At 44.1% G+C, this 21,441-nt stretch overlaps 1 protein-coding gene across 1 annotated transcript in view; it reads right to left on the reverse strand.

Moving 5' to 3' along the window:
- Positions 1–1,472: 1,472 nt before the first annotated feature.
- The window catches only part of caskin1 (CASK interacting protein 1), a 75,680-nt gene continuing 55,711 nt past the window's right edge, over positions 1,473–21,441 (reverse strand). The window contains exons 15-23 of the mRNA XM_008295515.1: positions 18,692–18,802; positions 15,244–15,345; positions 14,355–14,493; positions 12,754–12,897; positions 11,264–12,621; positions 10,849–11,154; positions 9,933–10,497; positions 6,730–7,234; positions 1,473–5,655 (exon numbers count right to left, since the gene is read on the reverse strand). Coding sequence (XP_008293737.1) covers positions 5,559–5,655; positions 6,730–7,234; positions 9,933–10,497; positions 10,849–11,154; positions 11,264–12,621; positions 12,754–12,897; positions 14,355–14,493; positions 15,244–15,345; positions 18,692–18,802 — 3,327 coding nt within the window. The 3' untranslated portion in view covers positions 1,473–5,558. The remainder of the gene's footprint in view (positions 5,656–6,729; positions 7,235–9,932; positions 10,498–10,848; positions 11,155–11,263; positions 12,622–12,753; positions 12,898–14,354; positions 14,494–15,243; positions 15,346–18,691; positions 18,803–21,441) is intronic.

The following is a 21,441-nucleotide window of genomic DNA, read 5'->3' on the forward strand; positions in this document are numbered from 1 at the left end:
GAACACAACAACACAAAGGCGAGTTGAGTTTGTATAGAACATTTATTTATTCAGAGCAGATGGCCATAAGATGCAGTCACTGCAAGCACACCACTGTCCAGTCACTACAACACACACTCATACTCTCTCTCTCTCACACACACATACACACACATACACACAGGTTTCATACAGTCAATAGCAGAGCAACACATAACACACTTGGCCTCTCTCAAGCACTCGCATACAGTCGCTGCAGAGCAGAGGAGACGCCAGTCGGGCGTCCGTCCAGATAAGCACAGGCGGAAAATCAAATATAAACAGCTCGAAATAAAAACGGCTTGGCTTTATCTTTTTGTTAAGAAATAAGAAATGAACAGTACTTTTTGCTCCACAACACATTTGACCATCTGTGTTTTTTGTATTTTTTTTGTTTTGTTTGTTTTCCCACCATCTGCAGTATTTCACCTTGGTTAGCCTGACCCCTAAACCCCCCCGAGCACCCGAACACGCTTCAAAAATTAATGCCGACGACATGAGATGACCAAAATGAGACTCGAGGAGGGAAGAAGGAAAAAGGCAAAGTGTTGCTTTGACATGATGAGGCCGAGATTTAAAAAAAAAAAAAAAAAAAAAAAAAGAAAGCGTGGAGCTGTAAGCTGCACACACACCGTACGGGACTCCCTCAAGGATTCACCTAAATATCTAGTTTGTAATATCAGAGGACATTTGGTGCCAGATTGTGTTCGTAAAATCCAAGAGAGATTTAAATACGCAGCTACACAAGAGCACAGACTTGTCAGGACATTTCTCTGCTTGGAAATGTGCTTATTCGCTTCCCTGCTTAAGATTGAATTAAAAGATCGATACCGCTCACGAGTGCAGCAGCTTGGCTTAGCAGACACATCATACATGATGCACAGAAGAGTCCAGAATATTACAGTCGTGACTCGATAATCCGACACTAAATGTAAAACCTTCTTTTATGTCGGATTGTCAAGACGGAGGTCGAGGTACAAGGAGGGCTTGATGCTGGAAGGCTCATTTGTTCATATTCATTGTTCATAGTTGTTATAATAACTAGTGTATTGTTGGAACACTACACATCACTGGATTTCACGCCTAGTTGACCGGTGCATTTGGGCACGTTCCGGACACTTCCACCCTGACGGAGCGCTCCAACGGGGTGGAAGTGTCCAGAACGTACAGGCAGTACTTGGCTGCTGATGCTAGTTTAGTTAGTGCTCACACTTCTGTTTCCACCATCGGTGGCGGTGGGGGAGATACGCTCCAATGTTACCATCCATGTTTACTGCCGCAAACACTGAGCACGCTTGCTGCAGTGTGAACGTAGCCAATCTGTGGGATTGTTCAGTCAGATAATACGCCGTTATCCTGATTGGTGACATAAAATGTCATGTCGGAGTCAGAATCCGAGGCTGTCGGTATGTTAAGGCTATTTTTTATGGGTTCCGTTCGTTTTTCTTAAATCCTGTCTGATAGCAAGGTTTTCAGATTGTTATGGGTCGGATTATCGAGTCACAACTGTACTTCAATTCAACTGGCAATGCTGAAGGACGTTGTAATTACAAAAAGGAAAAGCTGCAAGATATCTTCTCTGATTTTGCGCAATCAGTGTCGAGACCCACAAAGCAGTTTTTCGGGGCCACTCAGAAGACAATAGGTGCTGTTTTTGCCCCTGGAAGAGGTCTTAAAGGGGCAGGTCTTTGGGTCAGAACGCACAAAAAGCGGCCTCTCTTTAGAGTATAACCGTGAGAGTGGTATCGATCTAGTTATCTAAGTCGTGGCAAGGAAGCTGAAGAAGCACATTTCCCCAAATTACTCCTTAAATATTCCAAATTTAGCTCAGCAGCTGACGTCGGACACCCAAAGTTTACGGAAGCATGTGAACGCGTTACGTGAAGCAGCCGTTTTGTCAGGAGAAGTTTGATGCCAATTGTTGGATCACACTCTGATTTTAACGTCACATCTCGTGGGGACGGCAGCATCATTTTCATCCTGATAAATCAAGATAGCAAAATGGAAAAAGAGAGAGATCCCCTTATATAGCACATACCCATCTACTGTATTGTAGTCAGACCAAAATCACAAAGCAAGGCACATGTTTCAAAGGAAAGACATTTAAAACGATACCAAAAAAATAAAACCGAACAAACAGGAATTGTTGGTATTATACACATCGCCACACCTGGACACCTGTACACATGTAGGCAGAGAAAACAATAGAAAATAATCATAATAATAATAATAATAATAATAAAAAGAACACTTCCTGGAAATATCCCAACATGGTATCCTACAATGATTCATCAGCTCGGACCACGTAAGCATGGAGAAGCAAACTGATTCAACACTCAGATTAGATCTGTTCACTTTGAAAAATAGTCTTCAGGATGACACACACATCATAAATACACTTCTTATTACTTCTTTTTTTTTTGTTTTTTTTTTGCAAATATCCATATATATAATCTCTATGTGATCATAATTTAAATACCACAACTATTCTCTGAAATCTTATTCGTAAAGGAGTGGCTGCTGTGGGACGGCTGTGGAAGTCTTAATGGGCCGAGGCGCCAATGAAATATTCGATTTCTTATCAAACCATCGGGCTTCACAGGTCTCCCGCCGCCACTGCTCGCTCCGTCCTAACACTTATTCTGCTTTTTTTTCTTTTCTTTTTTTTTTCATCCCATGTACATGGTGTCGTGACAACACGCTGAGTGGTAACCATGGCGACGCCGATGAGAATGGTGATGATGTAGATTGTCATGGCAACACGGGGTGGGCGGCTGGGAGAGTGTGGGACGAGAGAGAGCGATAGAGGGGTTGTGTGCTGGACTGTCAGGGAGTGTTTCGGAATTTCCTTTAGTTTTAATCTCAATAACGAAAGGCCTCCAGAGCAGGGACGCAACGTTCGGGGCTGACGCTGACCTTATTAACTCGATCTGCCGTCGTCTGGAGGTGACCCGTCTGCGTTCAACGCAAATGTTTCATCGCTATTATCAAAGAATTCGGCGCCTCTGACATCGGTTACATTCACCGACACAAGGCCGGCTGCTGACTCAGCGTTAGCACAATAGCAACGTCTGACCTTTTCTTACCTCACACACACAAAAAAAAGATCCCGCTGAGCTCCGTGCAGTGTGGTACACAAGCACCAGCCCTTGTTGGGTTTTTTCTCTTCAACACACTGAATCAAAGCAGTTTGAATGTAGGTTTGATCAACAGAAAAAGAGCCTTTAGCAGGACGTATGTGAATCATTCCTTGTGCAACAGCTTTGTGTCGTCAAGGGGTTGTTGTATCTGAAAGGTCTTTTAGAGTCCGCTTCAGAAATGTACTGCACAACTGTAGATTTGCTGTGATTTTACAGGATCAGATCAAAAGGACAGGCTGCTTTATGTGAGAAAAACAAAGAGAAAGCAAACCACAAGACGTATAGAAGACTGAAGTCAGCTGGAAAAGGCTTCTATGGTCAGATTTTGGTTGTTTAAGCACCATCACCTAAAACAAAGCATTCCTGGTGTGAAGCACGGCGGCGGCGGCATCATGCAGAGTAGACTGAATGCGGTAAAATCTGGAGATATGCTGCAAGAACTCTGCCATGTGGGAGGTTTTGTTTTTGACCTTGAGTGCGTAGCCAAAGCAACGCAGCAAAACAACGGTCACACCCTGAAGTGGCCAAAACCTGTATTCTGTAGGGCGACTGGACGGTCGATATGCTGCCATCCAGCTAAGTTCTAACTGACTAGGCAGTGTTACTTCTGCAGAGAAAAGCACCAAATCAATGGTCTTTCAGGATTTACTGTGACTGAATGTTTCCTCGATGTCAGCTGATGTAATATGCTCCAAATACTCGCGTCATTTCAAACTGATTGTTGACCAGTTTATGCCATCTACAGATAACGTGCAGATTTCTTTTCCCTCCAATCGACTGGTAGGAAGTCGACCAATATTTAGTTTGGTTCACTACAGCTCCGGTATTCATTTGTGTCAGAAAAATCCCTGGTAAGGGTTGAACACAAACACAGCTGATTGAAGTCTAGTTGCACAGCCGCCGAAATTAATCAACTAAACTGTGGGAATATAATTAATTTTTCCTGTTTTCCTGTTGATCAATGTCAAAATTCAGTGTTTGAAGACAATAACGCGTAGGGACTCACTTAGCTTAATGTAACAATAGCTTATACTGGTGCTGCAATAGAACGCAGTGGTGTCGGATCGGGGTTCTGTATCAGCCTAAACACAAAGAAAACAGAATCAGCATCGGGAGAGAAACATGTTAAAAAACAAAAACGTTTTTGCAAATCGGTCAGCACTGTTGTTTTGATCTAGCTTACTCCATTTGCTTGTGCAGGAGATTTGGGAGCTCAATCTGACCTTCAAACCCCCGAGACGTCCACCTCTAACCTCTACCTGACCTCCCTTAAAACCCCTTTAACCCACGAATCCTCCTCCAGAGCATCCCCTAAACTTCACCTACTTCATCCTCAAGACAACCTGCTGTAGCCTCACCGAACTCCTTCCCTCCTCTCTCACATTTAGTTTATATTGTGCAGGCTCCCATGTGTGTATGTGTGTGTGTGTGTGTCTGTGCAAGCCAGTTGCATGGGTCATTGTGCTTCTCCTGTGTGTGCATGTGTGCGGGGTGACGATGAGGATGGGGATAAGAGATGCAGCCGGGATAGGAAACTAAACTCGATCCTGAAACTCCACACATAGCGCGCACACACACCTGTCACACTGTCCCTATCACACACACACACACACACACACACACCAACACACAAGCACACCTCAGGAGCTGAATTAGTCTCGTTTTGGTCACAGATAAAAATTTTTCCACCAAGTCATTTACATCGTCACAACACCAGAGGTCACCATTCCACACAGAACCAAGACATCAAACCAAAGAGCTAGAGATTCATATTTATCGGTATATTATATATATTACTGTGCTAATGCAGGACTTTTTCAGTAGATATAAACTCTCCATGCTTAGAATGTACACATACCATACTATGATTCGTTACACAGTTGGTTTTTTCAATCGGTATTAGTTTAGTTTGTTTGTTCGCGCGGAGTTCTTAAAAGACTCACGTTTTGATTGCAGTCTCCTCCATTTTGTTGCATTTCTTCTTCTTCTTCTTTTTTTTCTCTCATCAGTCGTTTTTGGTCCTTTTTATTCCCACCTCCTCTCTCTTTTTAGTCATCCATTCTTCCCTCTAACTCTCTCTCTCTCTTTGCCACAGGTCCATCCAGGCCTGCAGCCCATCATCATTTTCCCCCCCCTGACAGGAGATGAGAGGAAGAGGAGAAGGATAGTTTTGTTTTTTTTTTCCAGAGCAGCGATGGACAGATGGACGAACGGATGGACGACGGGGACGAGCGATGAGACGGGGGGGAGATATGAGCGAGGCGGAGAGAGAAAGAGGAGGAGAAAGGAGCGAGAGATAGAGAGAGATAGAGAGAGATAGAGAGGCGTGTCGCCCGTTGTGCCGTCTGAGTCACTCCTGATGCAGCGTTGCTGTGGAGACGCGCCGACTGGTTTCCGTGGTTACTCCAACATGGCGTCCAGCTGGTCGGCCAGGTCATCGAACATGCTGCCGATGTCGTCGAGGATGCTGACCGTGGTCTTCTGCTCGGCCACGGAGCTGGATGCACAGAAACACACACAGGAGCATAAATGTTCAGCATCTGATCTTAATTTAGACGTCGTGTTAACATTCTGACATTCAGCTCTAAGTAGTGAAGCCTTTTGCAGACGTACAGCCCAGAATTTGTGATCGTGGACGGTGGTGTGTTAAAGAGACGGTAGGAGACTTTTATACTTCATCACTAAAAGAGCTTTAAGTTGTTGCTGCCAGAGTTTGGAGGACCTTTAAAGGTTTCCATCTACACAGTGGAAAGTTCTAACTTTTCCAGAAATCCTGTGAAATATCCATGAATTGTGCATTGCTATAGCCCAGTCTGTAAGTAGCTGCTATGTCCTGACCGATGTCGATGACCAGTTTTAGCATGAACAGAACCGTTATCCATTTTTTTGAAGTCCACATGAAAGCATGAATGGACCGTAAAGGCAGCAAGTCGACTTTAGCCATTAGTCTTGGTAAAATATTCTTGAAGTTCTTTGTTTTTAGCGACTCAAACTTTGTCTCAGTTGTAAGTCTGATTGGAGCAGCACTGATTTGAAAGTTGGGCTGAAAGAAGAAGAAACTGAAATTGAATGATTTTATTGAATTGAAATCGCTCAACCTGAAAAACTAGAATTAAAAAAAAAGAATCATATATCTAGAATTTATTGAAATGAAACCGTATTACACGAAGGTGAAACTGTACGTTATATTTTGAAATTGAACTGAGTTACTCGGTTAACGATAATGAAACCTCATTGTTCTGCTAACCAATAATAATAATTATTCAAATTCAATGTGGGGAGGAAAATAGATAGTTTGATCTTGGTACGTTTATTTTTCTTATATTAATTTGTTGCTTGTGATAACGTTAGTTTTGTTCAGCCCAACATGTACAAAAACCATTAAAATGACTTTAGGTACTCTTGTACTAATCTTGTATTGATTAATGATGATTGAAAACTCCTGATATTTAACTACTCAGTTTGCTATTTGCATAACAAACACCAGTATGTTGGATGAAGAGAGGCCAGTGAGTCTAACCCTAACTGCCTCTAACAGAACATGAGCTAGCATGTGCATATGTGTTCTTACTCTTCCTGCCGCAGTATTTTGTCCTCCACGGCCTGCAGAGCGGCCGCCAGCGAAGCGCTCGTCTCCTCCAGCTTCTGATGCACCAAAGAATCCACCCCAAAGTCTGGCGTGGTGGTGGGCGGCGCCGTGTTTCCACCCCCCGCCATCCCACTGTCCACCGACACGCCCCCGATGGAAGAGCGCGGGGGCTTGACGGGCGGTGGGGTCGGGCTGGGCGTGGCGGGCGTCTGGGGCGTCTGCGGCGTGGTGGGGGTCTGCGGGGTGTGGGGGCTCTGGGGGGACGGGCTGGTCGGCTTGGCGTTGGGCGGGCTGGGAGTGTTGGACGGCGGGAAGGAAGGCGGCGAGCTGGTCTGTCGGGGTACCGCGGGGTGCTGCTTGGGCGGGGCGGTGGCCGGGGTCGGGGACGGCGGGCTGGTCATGGAGTGGATGAGCTTGGCCGGTTTGGGCGCCGTGGGCGGGGGCGCTGGTTTGGGCGACACTGGTGGAGGGATCTTCTTTCCTTCCACTGCGGAGACGGGAAACAGAATGACTGGATTACTGAGCAGTAAATGTGAAGCAAAGATTTCATCACATAAATACCCATAAGAACAAACTGAAGGTACACACAGTGGAACGTGTGAGGCCTCCTTGTTAAAGTTTTAATAAATACTGGCCTGAAAATCTGACTTTTACGAGTAAATCTGAAAAACTTCCTGATTTGTTGCCGCCACCAACTGCAGAACTCGAACAAAGAAGCCAGCGTGGATCATTTTATAGCCCCATAAACAAATAACCGCAACAAGGATTTATCGTAACGGGTCCTGCTGATCAATAATGACTCCATCAGTAGTTTGCTGGGGACTTTTTCTGGCTTTGAATTTACGGCTTTTAAAAACTTGCATTCTCGCTTTGACTTTCCCAAAACAGCACTAAATTTGCCGCCATCTGCATGTTAATATATCAGTGTGACTTTGTGTGCGTTTCAGAGCTACATTTAAAAACCCCGTCCGTTCACACCTATCAGGATTAGGAGTCGGAGCGTCCTGCGATTTCTGTACGACGTATGAGCTTTATATCGACAGAATCAGCTGGGATCGTGCACGCAGTTATTCTCGATCGAGACGGAGGTCGCCGCCATATTCTGTATTACTGACCCAAGTTTCATTTACAGGAATAAATTGGAGCGTAAGATAAATACATCCAAACAGAAATGATTTACGAGGTACAACGGAAGGACGAAATTTGCAAGAAACCAAAGCTTTCAAATGAAACATTTAAATAAAATATAATTGCAGAAAAGGCAAAGGTTCCTGTGTGCTCAGTCAAAGAGCAAAGTTGAATTTTTCCCCACAAGATTTATACGTAACACTTCTTTTAAATGATCCTATGAATAGTTAATGCAAGATTTTACATGTTTTATGAAACATATGGCAGAGGTTCAGATGAAAAAGTAGGCGTTTGGGGTCCAGCTCAGATTGCGTTGCCTCAGTGCATCATTAGGTGGTAATGAGTCTGTGATTAAATTAAATTACTTTGCATTTTACAGTTTCTCACTGAGGTGAATTACTGTAATTTGTTCCTCAATTTTAGGCTCTCAGGACTCAGACTCCACACTTTTTCAAACTGAACTATGGAGCTGTGCTGTATTTGTAACACAGAGCATAGTCACTGCACACAGGAGGATTCTGTTCCCGGGGATACGATGGAGTTCTGGATGGGATCTATGGGCCAGAACATGTGGTACAGATTCTGGCACTGGTACCAGCTGGATTTATGGTAGCAGATCAGCTTGATGGAAACTGTGCACTGTAAGTCTTTTTTTTTTTAAACGTTTGCAGATTTATAAATTAGTCAGCTCTCTCACATCGCTCTCTCGCTTTCTCTCATTTGGCAACGTGAAAAGCACTTTCCATTTAGACAAAACTAAGCTTGACTGATACCAGCTGATGCTAGCGCTTTAGTTCCTGATATCGATACCTCAGTTTTAAACGGCCGACACCAGTTGTGTTATCTCCTGATATGTGATGTAACGAAACGTTAGCTAACGTTGTCAAGTGTCAGTTACTCACCGAGACACCTGCCTCTTCACACCACAAATGCATTTCTTGCTAATGACGGTTACTTCTTCTAATCCTTGTCTGTTCCTGGTGTCTGTGACATCCAGCGTATTTACTATTATAAAGCTGGGGTCCCTCAGATGTATAGGAATATACATTTTTAGTGTCAAACGTATTGTTAGGATCAATGTTTCTGATCGTTAAACTGCACCTTGCTTGGCCACGCTCCCTTTTGTGATGCCACAACCGTGTCGTGTCACTTTGAAGTGAATAAAAAACCCAGTGTCCATGTAGACGTAGTTTTTTTCGAACACATACTTCCTATTTATGGGAGTTGAGGTAGGCAGAAGGGTAATACTTGTGCCATTTTTGTGATCCCAGTGTTCTTGAATTTTGTATTCGACTTCCCCTTGCAAATTAACTTAAAGAACTGTTTGTTTCGTAGAATCTACTTAAAGAATCCTGATTTGTTTTGGTTGTCTGATCATTTTTTTTAATGTCTTTGTTTTGGCAAGATCTATGGAAGGTTCCAATCACACATCTAAGTCGATTTGACCACATGCTGAACAAACAGAATTCGTTATCTTTGTTGTAAGCTTCTCTATTTGATATGCCAATATTGGAAATTCCATAAACACGGGTGGATATTGAGGATAAACTGGTTTAAAATGAGTTACAGTATCCCCATCTGAGCAATTGTTGTGTTTTGCCCCTTTACTGTGATGGAAGCCAGTAACGCACTGTATGACTGAGCTCGTTTAAGCACACCGACACCTTTACAGGCTTGGGTAGCTTGTAAAGGCTCAGTAAGCTTTAAACAAAAAGCCTCTTCTGAACTCCCATCCCCCAACATATTTCCAATATTTTGACTTTGAGGTCACTTTTTAGGTGTGCAATCAAGGACAACCCCATAAATCGCATTTGTCCTCCAATGTAGCTGGATGAAATGCTGTACAATCAAGTTTGTTCAAAGCATAATACGTCCTTTACAGGCTCAAGTTGTAGTTCCACCAACCTCCCAGATATCTAGGAGGATCCATTTTAATAGGCAACTATCTGTACAATCAGGCTTCATAAAGAAGGTTAGGAAGTTCATCAAATATCTTGTCTTCCTTTATGACAGCAGCGGTGTTGCTACACAGACAAGCAAACATGTAGTGTGAGTACCTGGACTTCCTGGTGTCCCAGGGCCCGGCAGGGGGACTCTTTTGTTGGTGATGGGCTGCGGGGGCGGTTGAGGACCTCCCTGTCTCTTTATCTGGGCCACGACAGGCTTCGGGGACACTGGAGGCTTTGGTTTCCTCACCGGACCTCCTTCGTTTGCCACTGGAGCTCCTTGGTCCATGCTGTCCCTGCGAGGAGCGGCAGTCACTTGCGGTTGAGGTTGATGTTGCGGTTGAGGTTGCGGTTGCTCTGTCACTCCAGCTTCAGACACTGGGCGGCGTTTCACGGTGGACGTGCCGTTCTGGTAGGGTACTGGCTGCGTGGTGTTCGGCTGCCCGGTGCCCACGGGTTCCCCGTTAGCTGCAGCCAGGTCTGCGTAGCCCTCTGGCTCCTTGTCCCGGCTCTTGGGCCGTCGCTTGACGGTGGACGACTCCTGGAGGGTGAAGTCGGAGCCGTTGGGGTGCTGCTTGGAACTGCGGGGCCGTCGCTTTAAGGTAGCTGTAGCTTCGACCCTGGAGATGTCCTCCTGGGTGTAACCGCCGTCTCCCTGGGGCCCCTCGCCGTCACCCTGCAGACAAACACAAAATACACACTAACGGAAAATTCATACATTCGTGGTAAGAGGTCATTTTTGCACAAACAGTCAAAAACATTGACAAAGATAAACAGATGAAGCTTAGCGAACACAGAAGCTACACTATGGATTTGTAATACATAAGCGCACATTTAGCTTTAGCACATTACATTACATGGATATTGAAGATGCAATATATAGATAGACAGGCAGATAGACAGATTGATAGCTTGATCGATTGATAGCTTGATCGATAGACAGATAGATAGATAGATAGATAGATAGATAGATAGATAGATAGATAAATAGATAGATAGACAAACAAACATATATATAGATAGCTACCTGTCCTTCTCCTTCTCCTCGGCCCTGGCGGCGGATGGTCAGGTTTCCATCTTCTGCAAATGGCAGGTTCTCCGATGAGCTGCCGCTGCCTCCCGAGCTGGGGTGGGGTGAGGACGGAGGGTGCGGCGGGGAGGAATTTACAGGGGGAGGCGAGGTCTCAGGCTGGGCGGCGGGAGCAGGGAAAGCCGAGAGAGTCGGCTGGTCACGCCTGGCAGCTGCCACCAGCTCGCTGACGGGGCCACTGATGGTCCGCCGTCGGTTCACCACCTCGCCATCCAGACCAATGGCATCACGCGTTTTCCCCACCTGGTTAACATACAAACACACCATTGGCTCACCATGTTTGGCTTATTTACCACATGAATAAATAAACAACTTTAGTTTATATTATAGTGAAGCAGATTATATACACTACCTGCAGGAAGTTCTTCTGCAGTGCCATGCCTTTGGCTCCACCGCCTATAGAGGACATCTCCAACATGGCGGCGATGCTCCTCACACTCCCCATGCTGCTCGTCTCCACAGCAGGTGGTTCCCCGGACACCCCCAGGTCGCTGGCCCGCCGCTGTTGGTGGTAAGGCACGTCCAACATCCCCCCTGTAGTGGTGAGTGTTTGCTGCTGTGCGTTAGCCTCTGTCAGGTTGGAGTTGGAGCTGGAGATGGCAGAGCTGGAGCGTTTGGGGGGCGGTGGAGGTGGACCTTTTTTCTTCTGACGCAGAGCAAAAGATTGGGTCTGACTGCGGCTGGCGTTCTTTTCCTGGTTGCGGACGGACTGGCTGCGGCTGACGCGGTGGGTCACTGTGGCGTATTTAACTCCATCCCCTCTCACGACGACGGGGCCCTGACTTTCAACTGCTTCTCCTTCTCCACTACCACCTCTGCTTCCTCCTCCCGCCCTCTCATCACACTCGCCATCTGAAACGGCGTATCGGTTGAGGCTGTGGGCGCGTTTCTTCTGAAGGGCCGAGGGATCTGCTCCTTCTTCCTCCGCCAGCTCAGCCTCTGGTGGGAGACAGAGGAGTGGAACCTGTGGTTGTTGATTCTCCCTAACCTCCATTTCCTGCGGTGGTGCCTGGTGCTGAGGGTGCCCTTGGTGCTGAGGAAGTGCCTGTTGCTGAGGGTGCCCCTGGTGCTGAGGATGTGCCTGTTGCTGAGGGTGCCCTTGGTGCTGAGGATGTGCCTGTTGCTGAGGGTGCCCTTGGTGCTGAGGATGTGCCTGTTGCTGAGGGTGTGCCTGGTGCTGAGGATGTGCCTGGTGCTGAGGGTGGACTTGAGGTTGCTGCTGCTGCTGGGGCGGAAGCTGACATGGAGCTCCGCGGTGGGTCGGAGACTGAGGCGGGTGGGAGCGTGGTGATTGAGGTCGCTCCCCTTGGATGAACTGTGGGGATGGCTTGGACTTGGCCTGCGGGGAAGCTGTGCTCTGGACCGAGGAGGTGGAGGAGGAAGATGAGGTCCTGGTCTTGGTCGGAGTGTGAGGGGGTGTGTAGGGTGGCGCAGGCTGGGAGTGGGAATGGGAGTGACGATGTTTGCCTTGAGACGACACGCTGCCTCTGTGGGAAGAGCTGCTTCCCTGGCTGCTCTGCTGCCTCATAGTCCGCGCCTCCTTCTTAGGCGGACCACCACCACCTCCTCCTGTCATCACCTCATCGTGGTCTTTGCTGAGGCTGCGTGTTCGCTGGGCTTTGACCTCCTGACCTGGCTGGGTCATGGCACTCTGTAGCTCGGTGCTCAACTCGCTGTCCTGGAAGGTGGTCATCTTTGGAGACATTATCTCTACAGAGACATAAAGCATTCAAATAAATATTAATCTTAATAAGTAAACAAAGTGTGACCATTCTCATTAGGTACAGCAGCTAAAGCTCATTAAGAGTTCATCATTATGAAATTCCTCATCTGTTAGCTCACCGTCTGGGGGCGGACTGTCCATTGACATGACATCCTGCTGCTGCGTGATTGGTGGAGGCTTCTTTCTGAGGGAGCTCCGCCCATCTGTACCACGTTGCATTTCAGCCAAACGCTTCACCGCCAGCATCAGCTTCTTCTGATGGCCTACAACATCAACAGATTAGAAATACTGTTCAGCTTAAAGAAGTAATCTTTTTAAAGATATCAAGGGCATTTCAGTAGAGAAATTAGATCGGTGTTGCCAAACAAGTTTTCTTATAAAGGTTAATAGTGAGAATGTGCAAGAAGAATTTAAATATTAATAATTAAAACCCTACTGTATTTTATAAAATATAAACTTACCTGACATAAATTAAATGTTAGGTTTAGGCTAAGACCCTACAATACTATATACTAATACTATATACTAACAGACCCTGTCTAATTTAAAAATTAGAGGTAAGATAAAATTATACAAAGAAACCCAATGAAACCGAAGATTCAGAGAGTACTGTGCAGCTAGAGACGCTAGCTGCTTAGCGGAAACGAACATTTAGCATAATGCTACACCACCCTGTGCATGTTATGTAAATCGTCCCAATACTATACTGCTGTAGCATCACAACGTAAAACCCTTGCGACAGGAGCTAAAGCATTTTCGCCAACAGGTTAGCACTAACAGGGTTAGCTTGCTGATGCTACTTGTTAGCAGTTGTGGTAGCACAGACATCACGCCTCTCTTCTCAAAAGTCTTGACTAAATATGTGCCAAGACCAAAAAAAAAAACAAACAAAAACAGGAGTTTTAAAAATAAACGGGGTATTACTTTAAATTCCCCATTTAAAGGATTTAGCTGACATTACTTTCTGATATATCAGTGTTGCGTCAATAAAGAGGCCAACGGGATACATTTAGGTATATTTTGGACTTTGTAACCTGTCTCCTAATCACATTAGGATTATTTTTGAACACATTAATCTGTTAATGACGTCTCTAGATATATCTAATGCTGGTCGTCCCTCGTCAGCCATCTTGGCGCTTATTTTGAGCTAACAACACAAGTCTTCTATCTAAATGAACGGGAGGAGAGCCATAACTGTAATTTCAATGGTCACCTTGTGATAGAAACTGCATGTTTAGAACCACCAGTCTGATAAAAACTAATTAAAATAGAGTTTAAGCAGCATTTCTCCCCCTGCATGCTCTACTTCTAATACATATGTGCAGAACTTTTATTATGTCAGCGCAACAGCATGATTAGTTGGATGTTCTCTAGTTTGGCTGCTACAAAGCAGACAATTGGCTGTTTATATCAGAGAGGCGGGACATGTGTCATTCAATCTTTCCCTTTACAGAATTGTTGCATAGCTTTCTACGGAGCATCCTGCAAGTGTTGAGTCTCTCCCTTATAATGTGTCACTCTGTTCCCAGTGGGCAAAGAATATAAGCTTGCAAGACCTACAGTAAAAGAAAGCTTGATTTACTGCAGCTTATGGCGCTCATGGTGATGCCTCTCTGTGGCAGACATTGACCTCTGCAGACTAACAGTGCTTTGTAAGGAAAACTGTCACTATCAGGGAGGTTACATACTATACTGCATTGACAGTAGATGTATGGCTTACCGAGTTTGGTGATGCCTATTTCCTGTAGGTCCTCCCAGGTGATGTCAGTGATGAATTCGATGTTCTCGTAACCGTTCTGCACTAACACCTGGTGGTACTGGCTTAGACCGATGGCAGACAGCCACTCTCCTAGATTGGCCTGTAGGAACACCAGACACATGAGCGCTCACTGGGCCAATCAGGGTGGACCACAGAGGCCAACACTTGTAGCTTGCCTTAACTATGTCAGAGTAACCATTTTTAATCCATCAATAACAGAATAGCAGTAGACATCATATAAGACCATAGACTGTATAAAAGATGGACGTAGCTGCCGTGACGTCACCCGTTGGTTTCTGCACTGAGAAAATGAAGCCAGGGTTTTGCTACTTCCTGGTTGACATCTTGGATTTTTGGAGCCAGTGACGCAAAAATCGTCGGAGGGGGGCGGAGCCATAGGAGCAGCGATTGGTCAGACGGATTGAGAGGCGGGCCCTCTCTGCCCGCCCACATTTACCGCCTTCTGCTCGGTTCATCTGTATGGTCGCTGCCGACTGTCAATCAAGCCAGCCACGCCCCTTGACCCGCAAAATGTTGACGATTTTTTAAAAAATCAGTATTGATTTATTTTCAGATTGGCCACCTGGTCTCTGGATTTGACCATGAAAACTAATAAGAAACAAATCCTGAGCTGTAGGAATGCGGTATTTCGTGATCTGGTCTATGGGAGCCAGGGCTTTTTGGAGCCAGGACTAGTGGACGTAGTGATATTGCAGGTTTTTGACACTTCTGGGTTGGCTTCATTTTTCAGGGCCGGTTGCTACGTCCATCTTTTATACAGTCTACGTATAAGACAGACATCTGATTGTTCACAGAACCACTGTGTGCGAGTGTTGAGAGTTGTACTCACAGGTTTCTGCTCAGGCAGCCACTCGGTGACACTCAGCTTGTTAATCTCTGACGTCATCTTCTTTCTGTGACCCGGTTTAGTTATTCCTATAGCTGTCAGGTCCTACGCACACAAGCAAACACACACATGTAAGCGACATACTAACATGTTCGGGCGTTTTCTCTCACAAATCCCCCAAAAAAAAAGTCTCCCCAAGAGCCCAGCAGAGTTTCTCTCTTTGTCTCTCACACACACACTCATAGAGGAAATCTTGCAACTCAAGAGACAGCGTGACATTTGATGAAAGCTTCTGCCAGTTGAGGCGAAAAGAGCAGAGATGCAAATGTCTCAAAATCATAAGTAAAGCGGAAGAAGGAACAAAAAGCAGATGTCTGCAGTGAAAGAAAGCATCTAAAAGAAAGAATCAGCTCGATTCTCCGTCGTTTAAATGACATTCAGCCGGTGCCTTTTTATTTCTTTAACAGCTAAACATGCTCATAGTTTATTAGACGTCACAGAGCGCAGTTTCATTTTTTTTACGAATGCAGTGCCATGTTATCTTTGCTCCTGAGAAAACCGCTGGTAGTTGTTGTTAGAACACACTTCTACAGATTATATGAACTTTTACACCTGCCACACACACACACACACACACACACACACACACACACACACACACGCTTGCATAAGTCATTACAAGCAGATGTTACAACACAGCACAAGAGGTCTTGACTCTGTGACACATCTCCGCTAACAAAAGCTCTTTTTTTGTCAGCAAAGCTCTGAACTCTTCAGCATGCACGTAGTGTGCGTATACGTACAAATAATTTACGAGCGCTATAAATTATTTGCGTGTTGGTGAGCGTGGCGGAGAGTCTGGTTCCTGTGGACAGGCAGCAGCAGCAGCAGCAGTGTTGGAGGTGAGGGGAGGGTCAGGAGGTCGAGTCCGTATATTTATTTATAAGTTCACTGAGTTTATTTTTGCTCAGCTGCACTGATTTCAGCTCAGAATGGCAAAAATAGTCGAATAAAGTTACTGTCATTATGCAGAATAATGTCGAATTAATTTTACATAGCAGCATTTTTTTTTTAGTTTAGTTTTTTTAGATTGTATTTATCACATTGATGTAGAAATGTTTAAAGCTTATTTTTTAAAATTTAATTGGACACATTTTCCATCTTTCGGCTAAAGTAGTTCTGACTAAATTATGCACAGCGGCTATTATCTTTACAACTTTGAATAAAGAATGAAAACTCTTACAGGGAGTTAAAGGAGGCTTGTGTTGACATATATTCACTTCTCTACATGTTTAGTTGGACAAATTTAAAAAGAATAGTCAAAATGAAAGCAGCAGCTATCCTGACTTTTCTCTACTGGGGCTCAGGCTATAAAAACATTGGATCACGTCATGATTGCATTTCTTATTAGACCCTCCCTATCTGGTAAATGGGAACTTTTTAAACATCAGGCACCTGAAGTTTAAAATACAGGCTTCCTGTTTTTTTCAGTGAGCACCCTAAAACTTGATGGCATCACTTAAAGCTGCATTAAGTCATCTTTAAACCACAAGGAGTCACCAAGACTCACAATAAAACGACTGTGGAGCAGCTAGTTTATAAAGTTAAACACAGGCGTACTAACACGTCCAGCAATATGGTTTGTGTCTCATCACGTTCACTTGACTGACGCAACTTTTTTGGCCTTTTAGCTCCTCAGACAAATTATTAGAAGCTAAACGCCTCAGTTCCTTCACCAAACTTCTTTCTGCGCAAATAAAAGTTTTATAATGCGGGGCTGGTGAGAGCCACGAGACTCAACTGTACAATGTGTTTGTCTGGAGAACCAACATAGTTTTGCGCCCTTCTACAATATGGTGCATAGGGGTCGATCAATATGTTCTTTATTCAGGGCTGATTCTGGTACAGATTACCAGTAATTAAGGAGACACATAATTGACATTTAGAACTAATATTTGCAGTAAAAATGGAAAATCTTGGTTTAAAATTTAGAATAACTCAAACTCCAGCCTAAAACTTCACTGAAAGCCTTTTGTATATTTATGTGTTACATACGTTTAATTAAAAGAGAACGTTCCAACATTTATCCTTTAGGGTTAATAGCAGATTATTACTTGATGAGTAACCAACCAGATAGTGCTGTGGGCAGGACATAAGTCCAGAATACAGAGTGACACCAGATTGAGAAAGATGGCTGCAAAGTAATGTACTTGCATTGTGTTTATTTCATCAGGAGGTAAACCTTTAACCAAAAACAACTTTGACTAGAAGACAAATCTGAATAAAAACACAATAAAAGTCGAGGCTGGGATGTGAAGCTTTTGTCGTTGCCGCTTTCGATCAAGTACTTTATTTTTATTGGTACTTTTTGAGAGCAAAACAAATTAAAAACAGAACGAATTTTGCTTTATTTCCTCTGTTTAGTGTATTTAAATTAGTGATGCACGATATTAAAATATCTGGCCGATACCTATATTAAGGTTTCTGATATTGCCGATAACCGATATTACCGATTCAATGTTTGTTCACACTGAAAAATTAGTATCAGTCAGCCCTGTGAGAACGTAAAAAACTATTCAAAAGAAGTCCAAATTAGTGAAATTAGGCTTCATTAGTAAAGTGACGAGTATTGGCTCCATTAACTGTCCAGGCCCACGTTCAGTCGACCACTATTAGAACATCATGTGACACACGATATTAGCTTGACATGCGTTAAACAGCCAAATGTATGCATTTTAATTTGTCCCCCTGGCATTATTTTTTATTTTATTTCCTCTTATATATTATAAATATGAAGTTATTAGTATTTCAGCCTTGAAACCCCAGACGGTGGACATTGAAAATGTACCGTTTTATAGAGGAATGGTTCTGATATTTAATGGATTTATGTTTGTTCACGTTCTTGCTAACATTTTTATGAGATCAATTACATAATTATGTCCGTGTGGTAAATATGATGCTGCTGTTTTTGGTTTCACAGAGAAAAACAGTTAGTCACAAGAATGTTATTAAGCTTTTCATCTAACTCTTGACAAGAAAGAAAAAAGCATATTATTATAAGAGACAGAGACAGTCCTCCCATAATTCAACATGGCAAGGTTCTATAACGATGCTGAACTACAGTCCGAGCATCGGCATGACAACAATCCTTTAAGTTAATGCAAAAATTTTAGATTTTAGACTACTCTCAAGTGTGTAGATGACATTTAAAACATTTCTGGGTAAAGGAGAAAAGTTAAACCAGGACAGGAGTGGCAAGAAGCAGGGAAAGGACAGCTGACATCACTTTGGTTCAGTGGTTTAATTGTGCTCACTTGAGTTTTTTTCTTTTCGTTTTTAAAGTATACAACAACACACATGCATTTCAAATCAAAGTCGTGCAGACTCGTTTCCACTGTGGTCCTGGGATGTGCCTGTGACCTCTCAGGGGTTCGGGGGTCAGTTGCCTTACCTCCGGGGTCATTCTGCTAATGGTGGGCAAGTCATACCCAGCGCCCAGGAAGTTTGGAGCGTAGACCTGCAGCTGAAAGTCGCTCAGCCATTGGACAACGGCCTCTGAGCTCTACGGGAGAGAAAACAGGGGGCATGCGGTCACCGGCTACGTGTCTGCTTCTTCAACAGCCACTTTTTTCTCAGCAGGGCCAAGTAGAGCCAAACAGGGGCCACAGTTTGGTTATATCAAAGTAATGTTTGCTATGGCTGTCCTGTTTTTGGCACGGCATCTTTAAAAAATGCCAGAAATTCTTATGCAAGGCTTATACAAGAATGATTAATCACATTAAGTCAAGCCCTGGTCAGCCCTCCTTGGCCCTGCAGTGAAAACCAGGCTAAAGGTAGGAAGGAGAAAGGCCCAGCCCACAACTTTACAGCTGGAAATTACAAACAAATTAGAACTGATGTTGTTTCTATTTCACTCTGCTGCAGGAGGAGGGAGGCCAGAATACGCTGTACTGCGAGTTGTAGAAGCACACATTCATTATCACACGCTAGCCCTCAAAAAACAAACCTCCTTTAAATATTTTATATTGTATATAATATGACCTGTCATACAGTCACAGAATAATTGCAGGAATACAAGTTATTTTGTTGTCTACCCTTAGCCAATTACTGTTGATTTAATCCTCCAATGACGTAACTTTGCGGTTTTCCTCATGAGGCTGGTTTATATTGTAGCTGGTTGTTTTTCTAACTGGGGCTCCACATTTGAGCGGCGTATAAATGTTGCTTAATCTCTCGGTCCATCCAATCTACACCAACTATATGTCACACACTCACAGATAGACGTCAAGCGTTTGTGCACTGATATTAGCGCTGATGTTAGCACAGGTAGCTTGAGCCAGTTGCACATCTGTTAGTCTAGCTAAACCAAAATGTTTGCTAGATTAAAGTAAGTCGCACAGTGCGTTAAGAACAGTTTGTATGAAGCGATTAGTTGTTACTTAGTAGCGTTACAGTAGGCTATGTTTGCTAGCTGCCAGTGATAACTGTCGGATAGTTTACTTAGCTAGCTAGCATTAGCTTGCTAATTGCCTGGTTGGGGTGAGGAGTAAATAAGATAATCACCGTTGGTCGAAATATATTATGTGACATTTCTAAAATACTGTTTAAAAACTATGTGAACTTTACATAGATGCTCTAGTTTATAATCACCTGTAACTATGGGTTGTGTCTACGTTAGCTTAGCATGAGGCCTTCATATCTATTTAGGAAGCAGGTCCTCTTCCATGAAGCAAAACAACCATTTAGCATAATGAAGGTAAATTAATTCACAGTGAGAATTTTTTTGGTTTGCTGATATAGTTAATTGTCAGGAATGGTCTTTGGCTGTTTCTCAGCTAATCTGACAATAAAAAATATCCAAAGAAAGACGAGTTATTGGCCTTTTAATGTTTAATAATTCTACCAGATGGATAATATTGTTTGTTTATTAACTGGCCTCGTGTCAATTTGCATAACTAGCCGCCATAGTAGCTGTTTAAGTTGCAGTGCATTGAATTGGAAACGCTAACGTTAGCCATGACAATCCAAACGTCAGTTAGGTTAGCATGATCAGACACTTCCCCCTTGGTTTAAACTGAATACTGCTAACTCTGACACGCATATTCATACATGTATGTATAAGTAGCTCAAAGAAATAAAGTTTAATTTAGTATGTGACCTCAGATTTTTTGGGGGGCAGCTATACGATGTTACAGATTTTTGCGACAACCCTACAAATGCATCCTAGACAGCATTTCAAACAATACTTCTTTACGTTTCATAGGTTTTAATGATGTGACTTTATTAATTAAATCAGTCGCTAAAACTAGCCAGTAGCTACAATTCGATTTACGAATAGCCAGTGTGGCTTAATCCAGATCAGCTATGAGGAAGTATAGATGTTTAAATAGCGATAATTGCTACAGGACTGGATTTAACTCATTCTTCCTCTCTGTTTCCTCATCGTTTCCCTCCTCTACCTCGTCCCCACTGTCCCCTCAGAGACGATCGGTCTTCCCCTGCCGTCCTTCCTCCTCACCACCCCGCCGAGGGAGCGATCAGGAGGCTGGGTGCTGAGGAGGAATCAGGGCTCCAGCTAACAGATGGTCACTGCAACATGGCTTACATGGTAGCGCACACACACACACACACACACACACACACACGTACCACCGCGACCACCTGCTGTTTAAATATGCTCGGCAGGTTCGTCGACTTGAAATTATTATACAATGAGACGTGAACTTCAAACACGTATGCAAACACATGCACACCCTGTACAGTAAATGACAGCTTATTGTACACGGTGTGAGCTCATTTTTCACACTTCTTGTGGTGAAGCCAGTCCACCCACGCCATGCACACTGCTGGGCATCCGCCAGCACACACACACACACATCAATATCTTAACTAGAGTTATGCTTGCCTGAGGTGCCCTAACTATCAGATATTTATTCCAGCAAGAAAAACAAAAAAAACCAAAACAAAAATACTGCAATGGAAGGAGAGAAGCTGCAACTAAAAGGAGTGAATAACAATGGATAGCAGGTAGCAGATAAAGAGAAGGACAGGATTCTTTCTCTCAATCTCTCACAAACACAAGATTCCTCGTTTCACAGATCCACACACAATCCAGTCGCGCACTCACCGTGTCGTGGCTGCATCCGAACGCTCGCAGCACGGACGAGGCCAGCTGCGAGAGAAACCGCTGGGACATCTCAG

This window comes from Stegastes partitus, unplaced genomic scaffold (assembly GCF_000690725.1).
Source record: "Stegastes partitus isolate 25-593 unplaced genomic scaffold, Stegastes_partitus-1.0.2 Scaffold1054, whole genome shotgun sequence".
Classification (NCBI taxonomy): Eukaryota; Metazoa; Chordata; class Actinopteri; family Pomacentridae; genus Stegastes; species Stegastes partitus.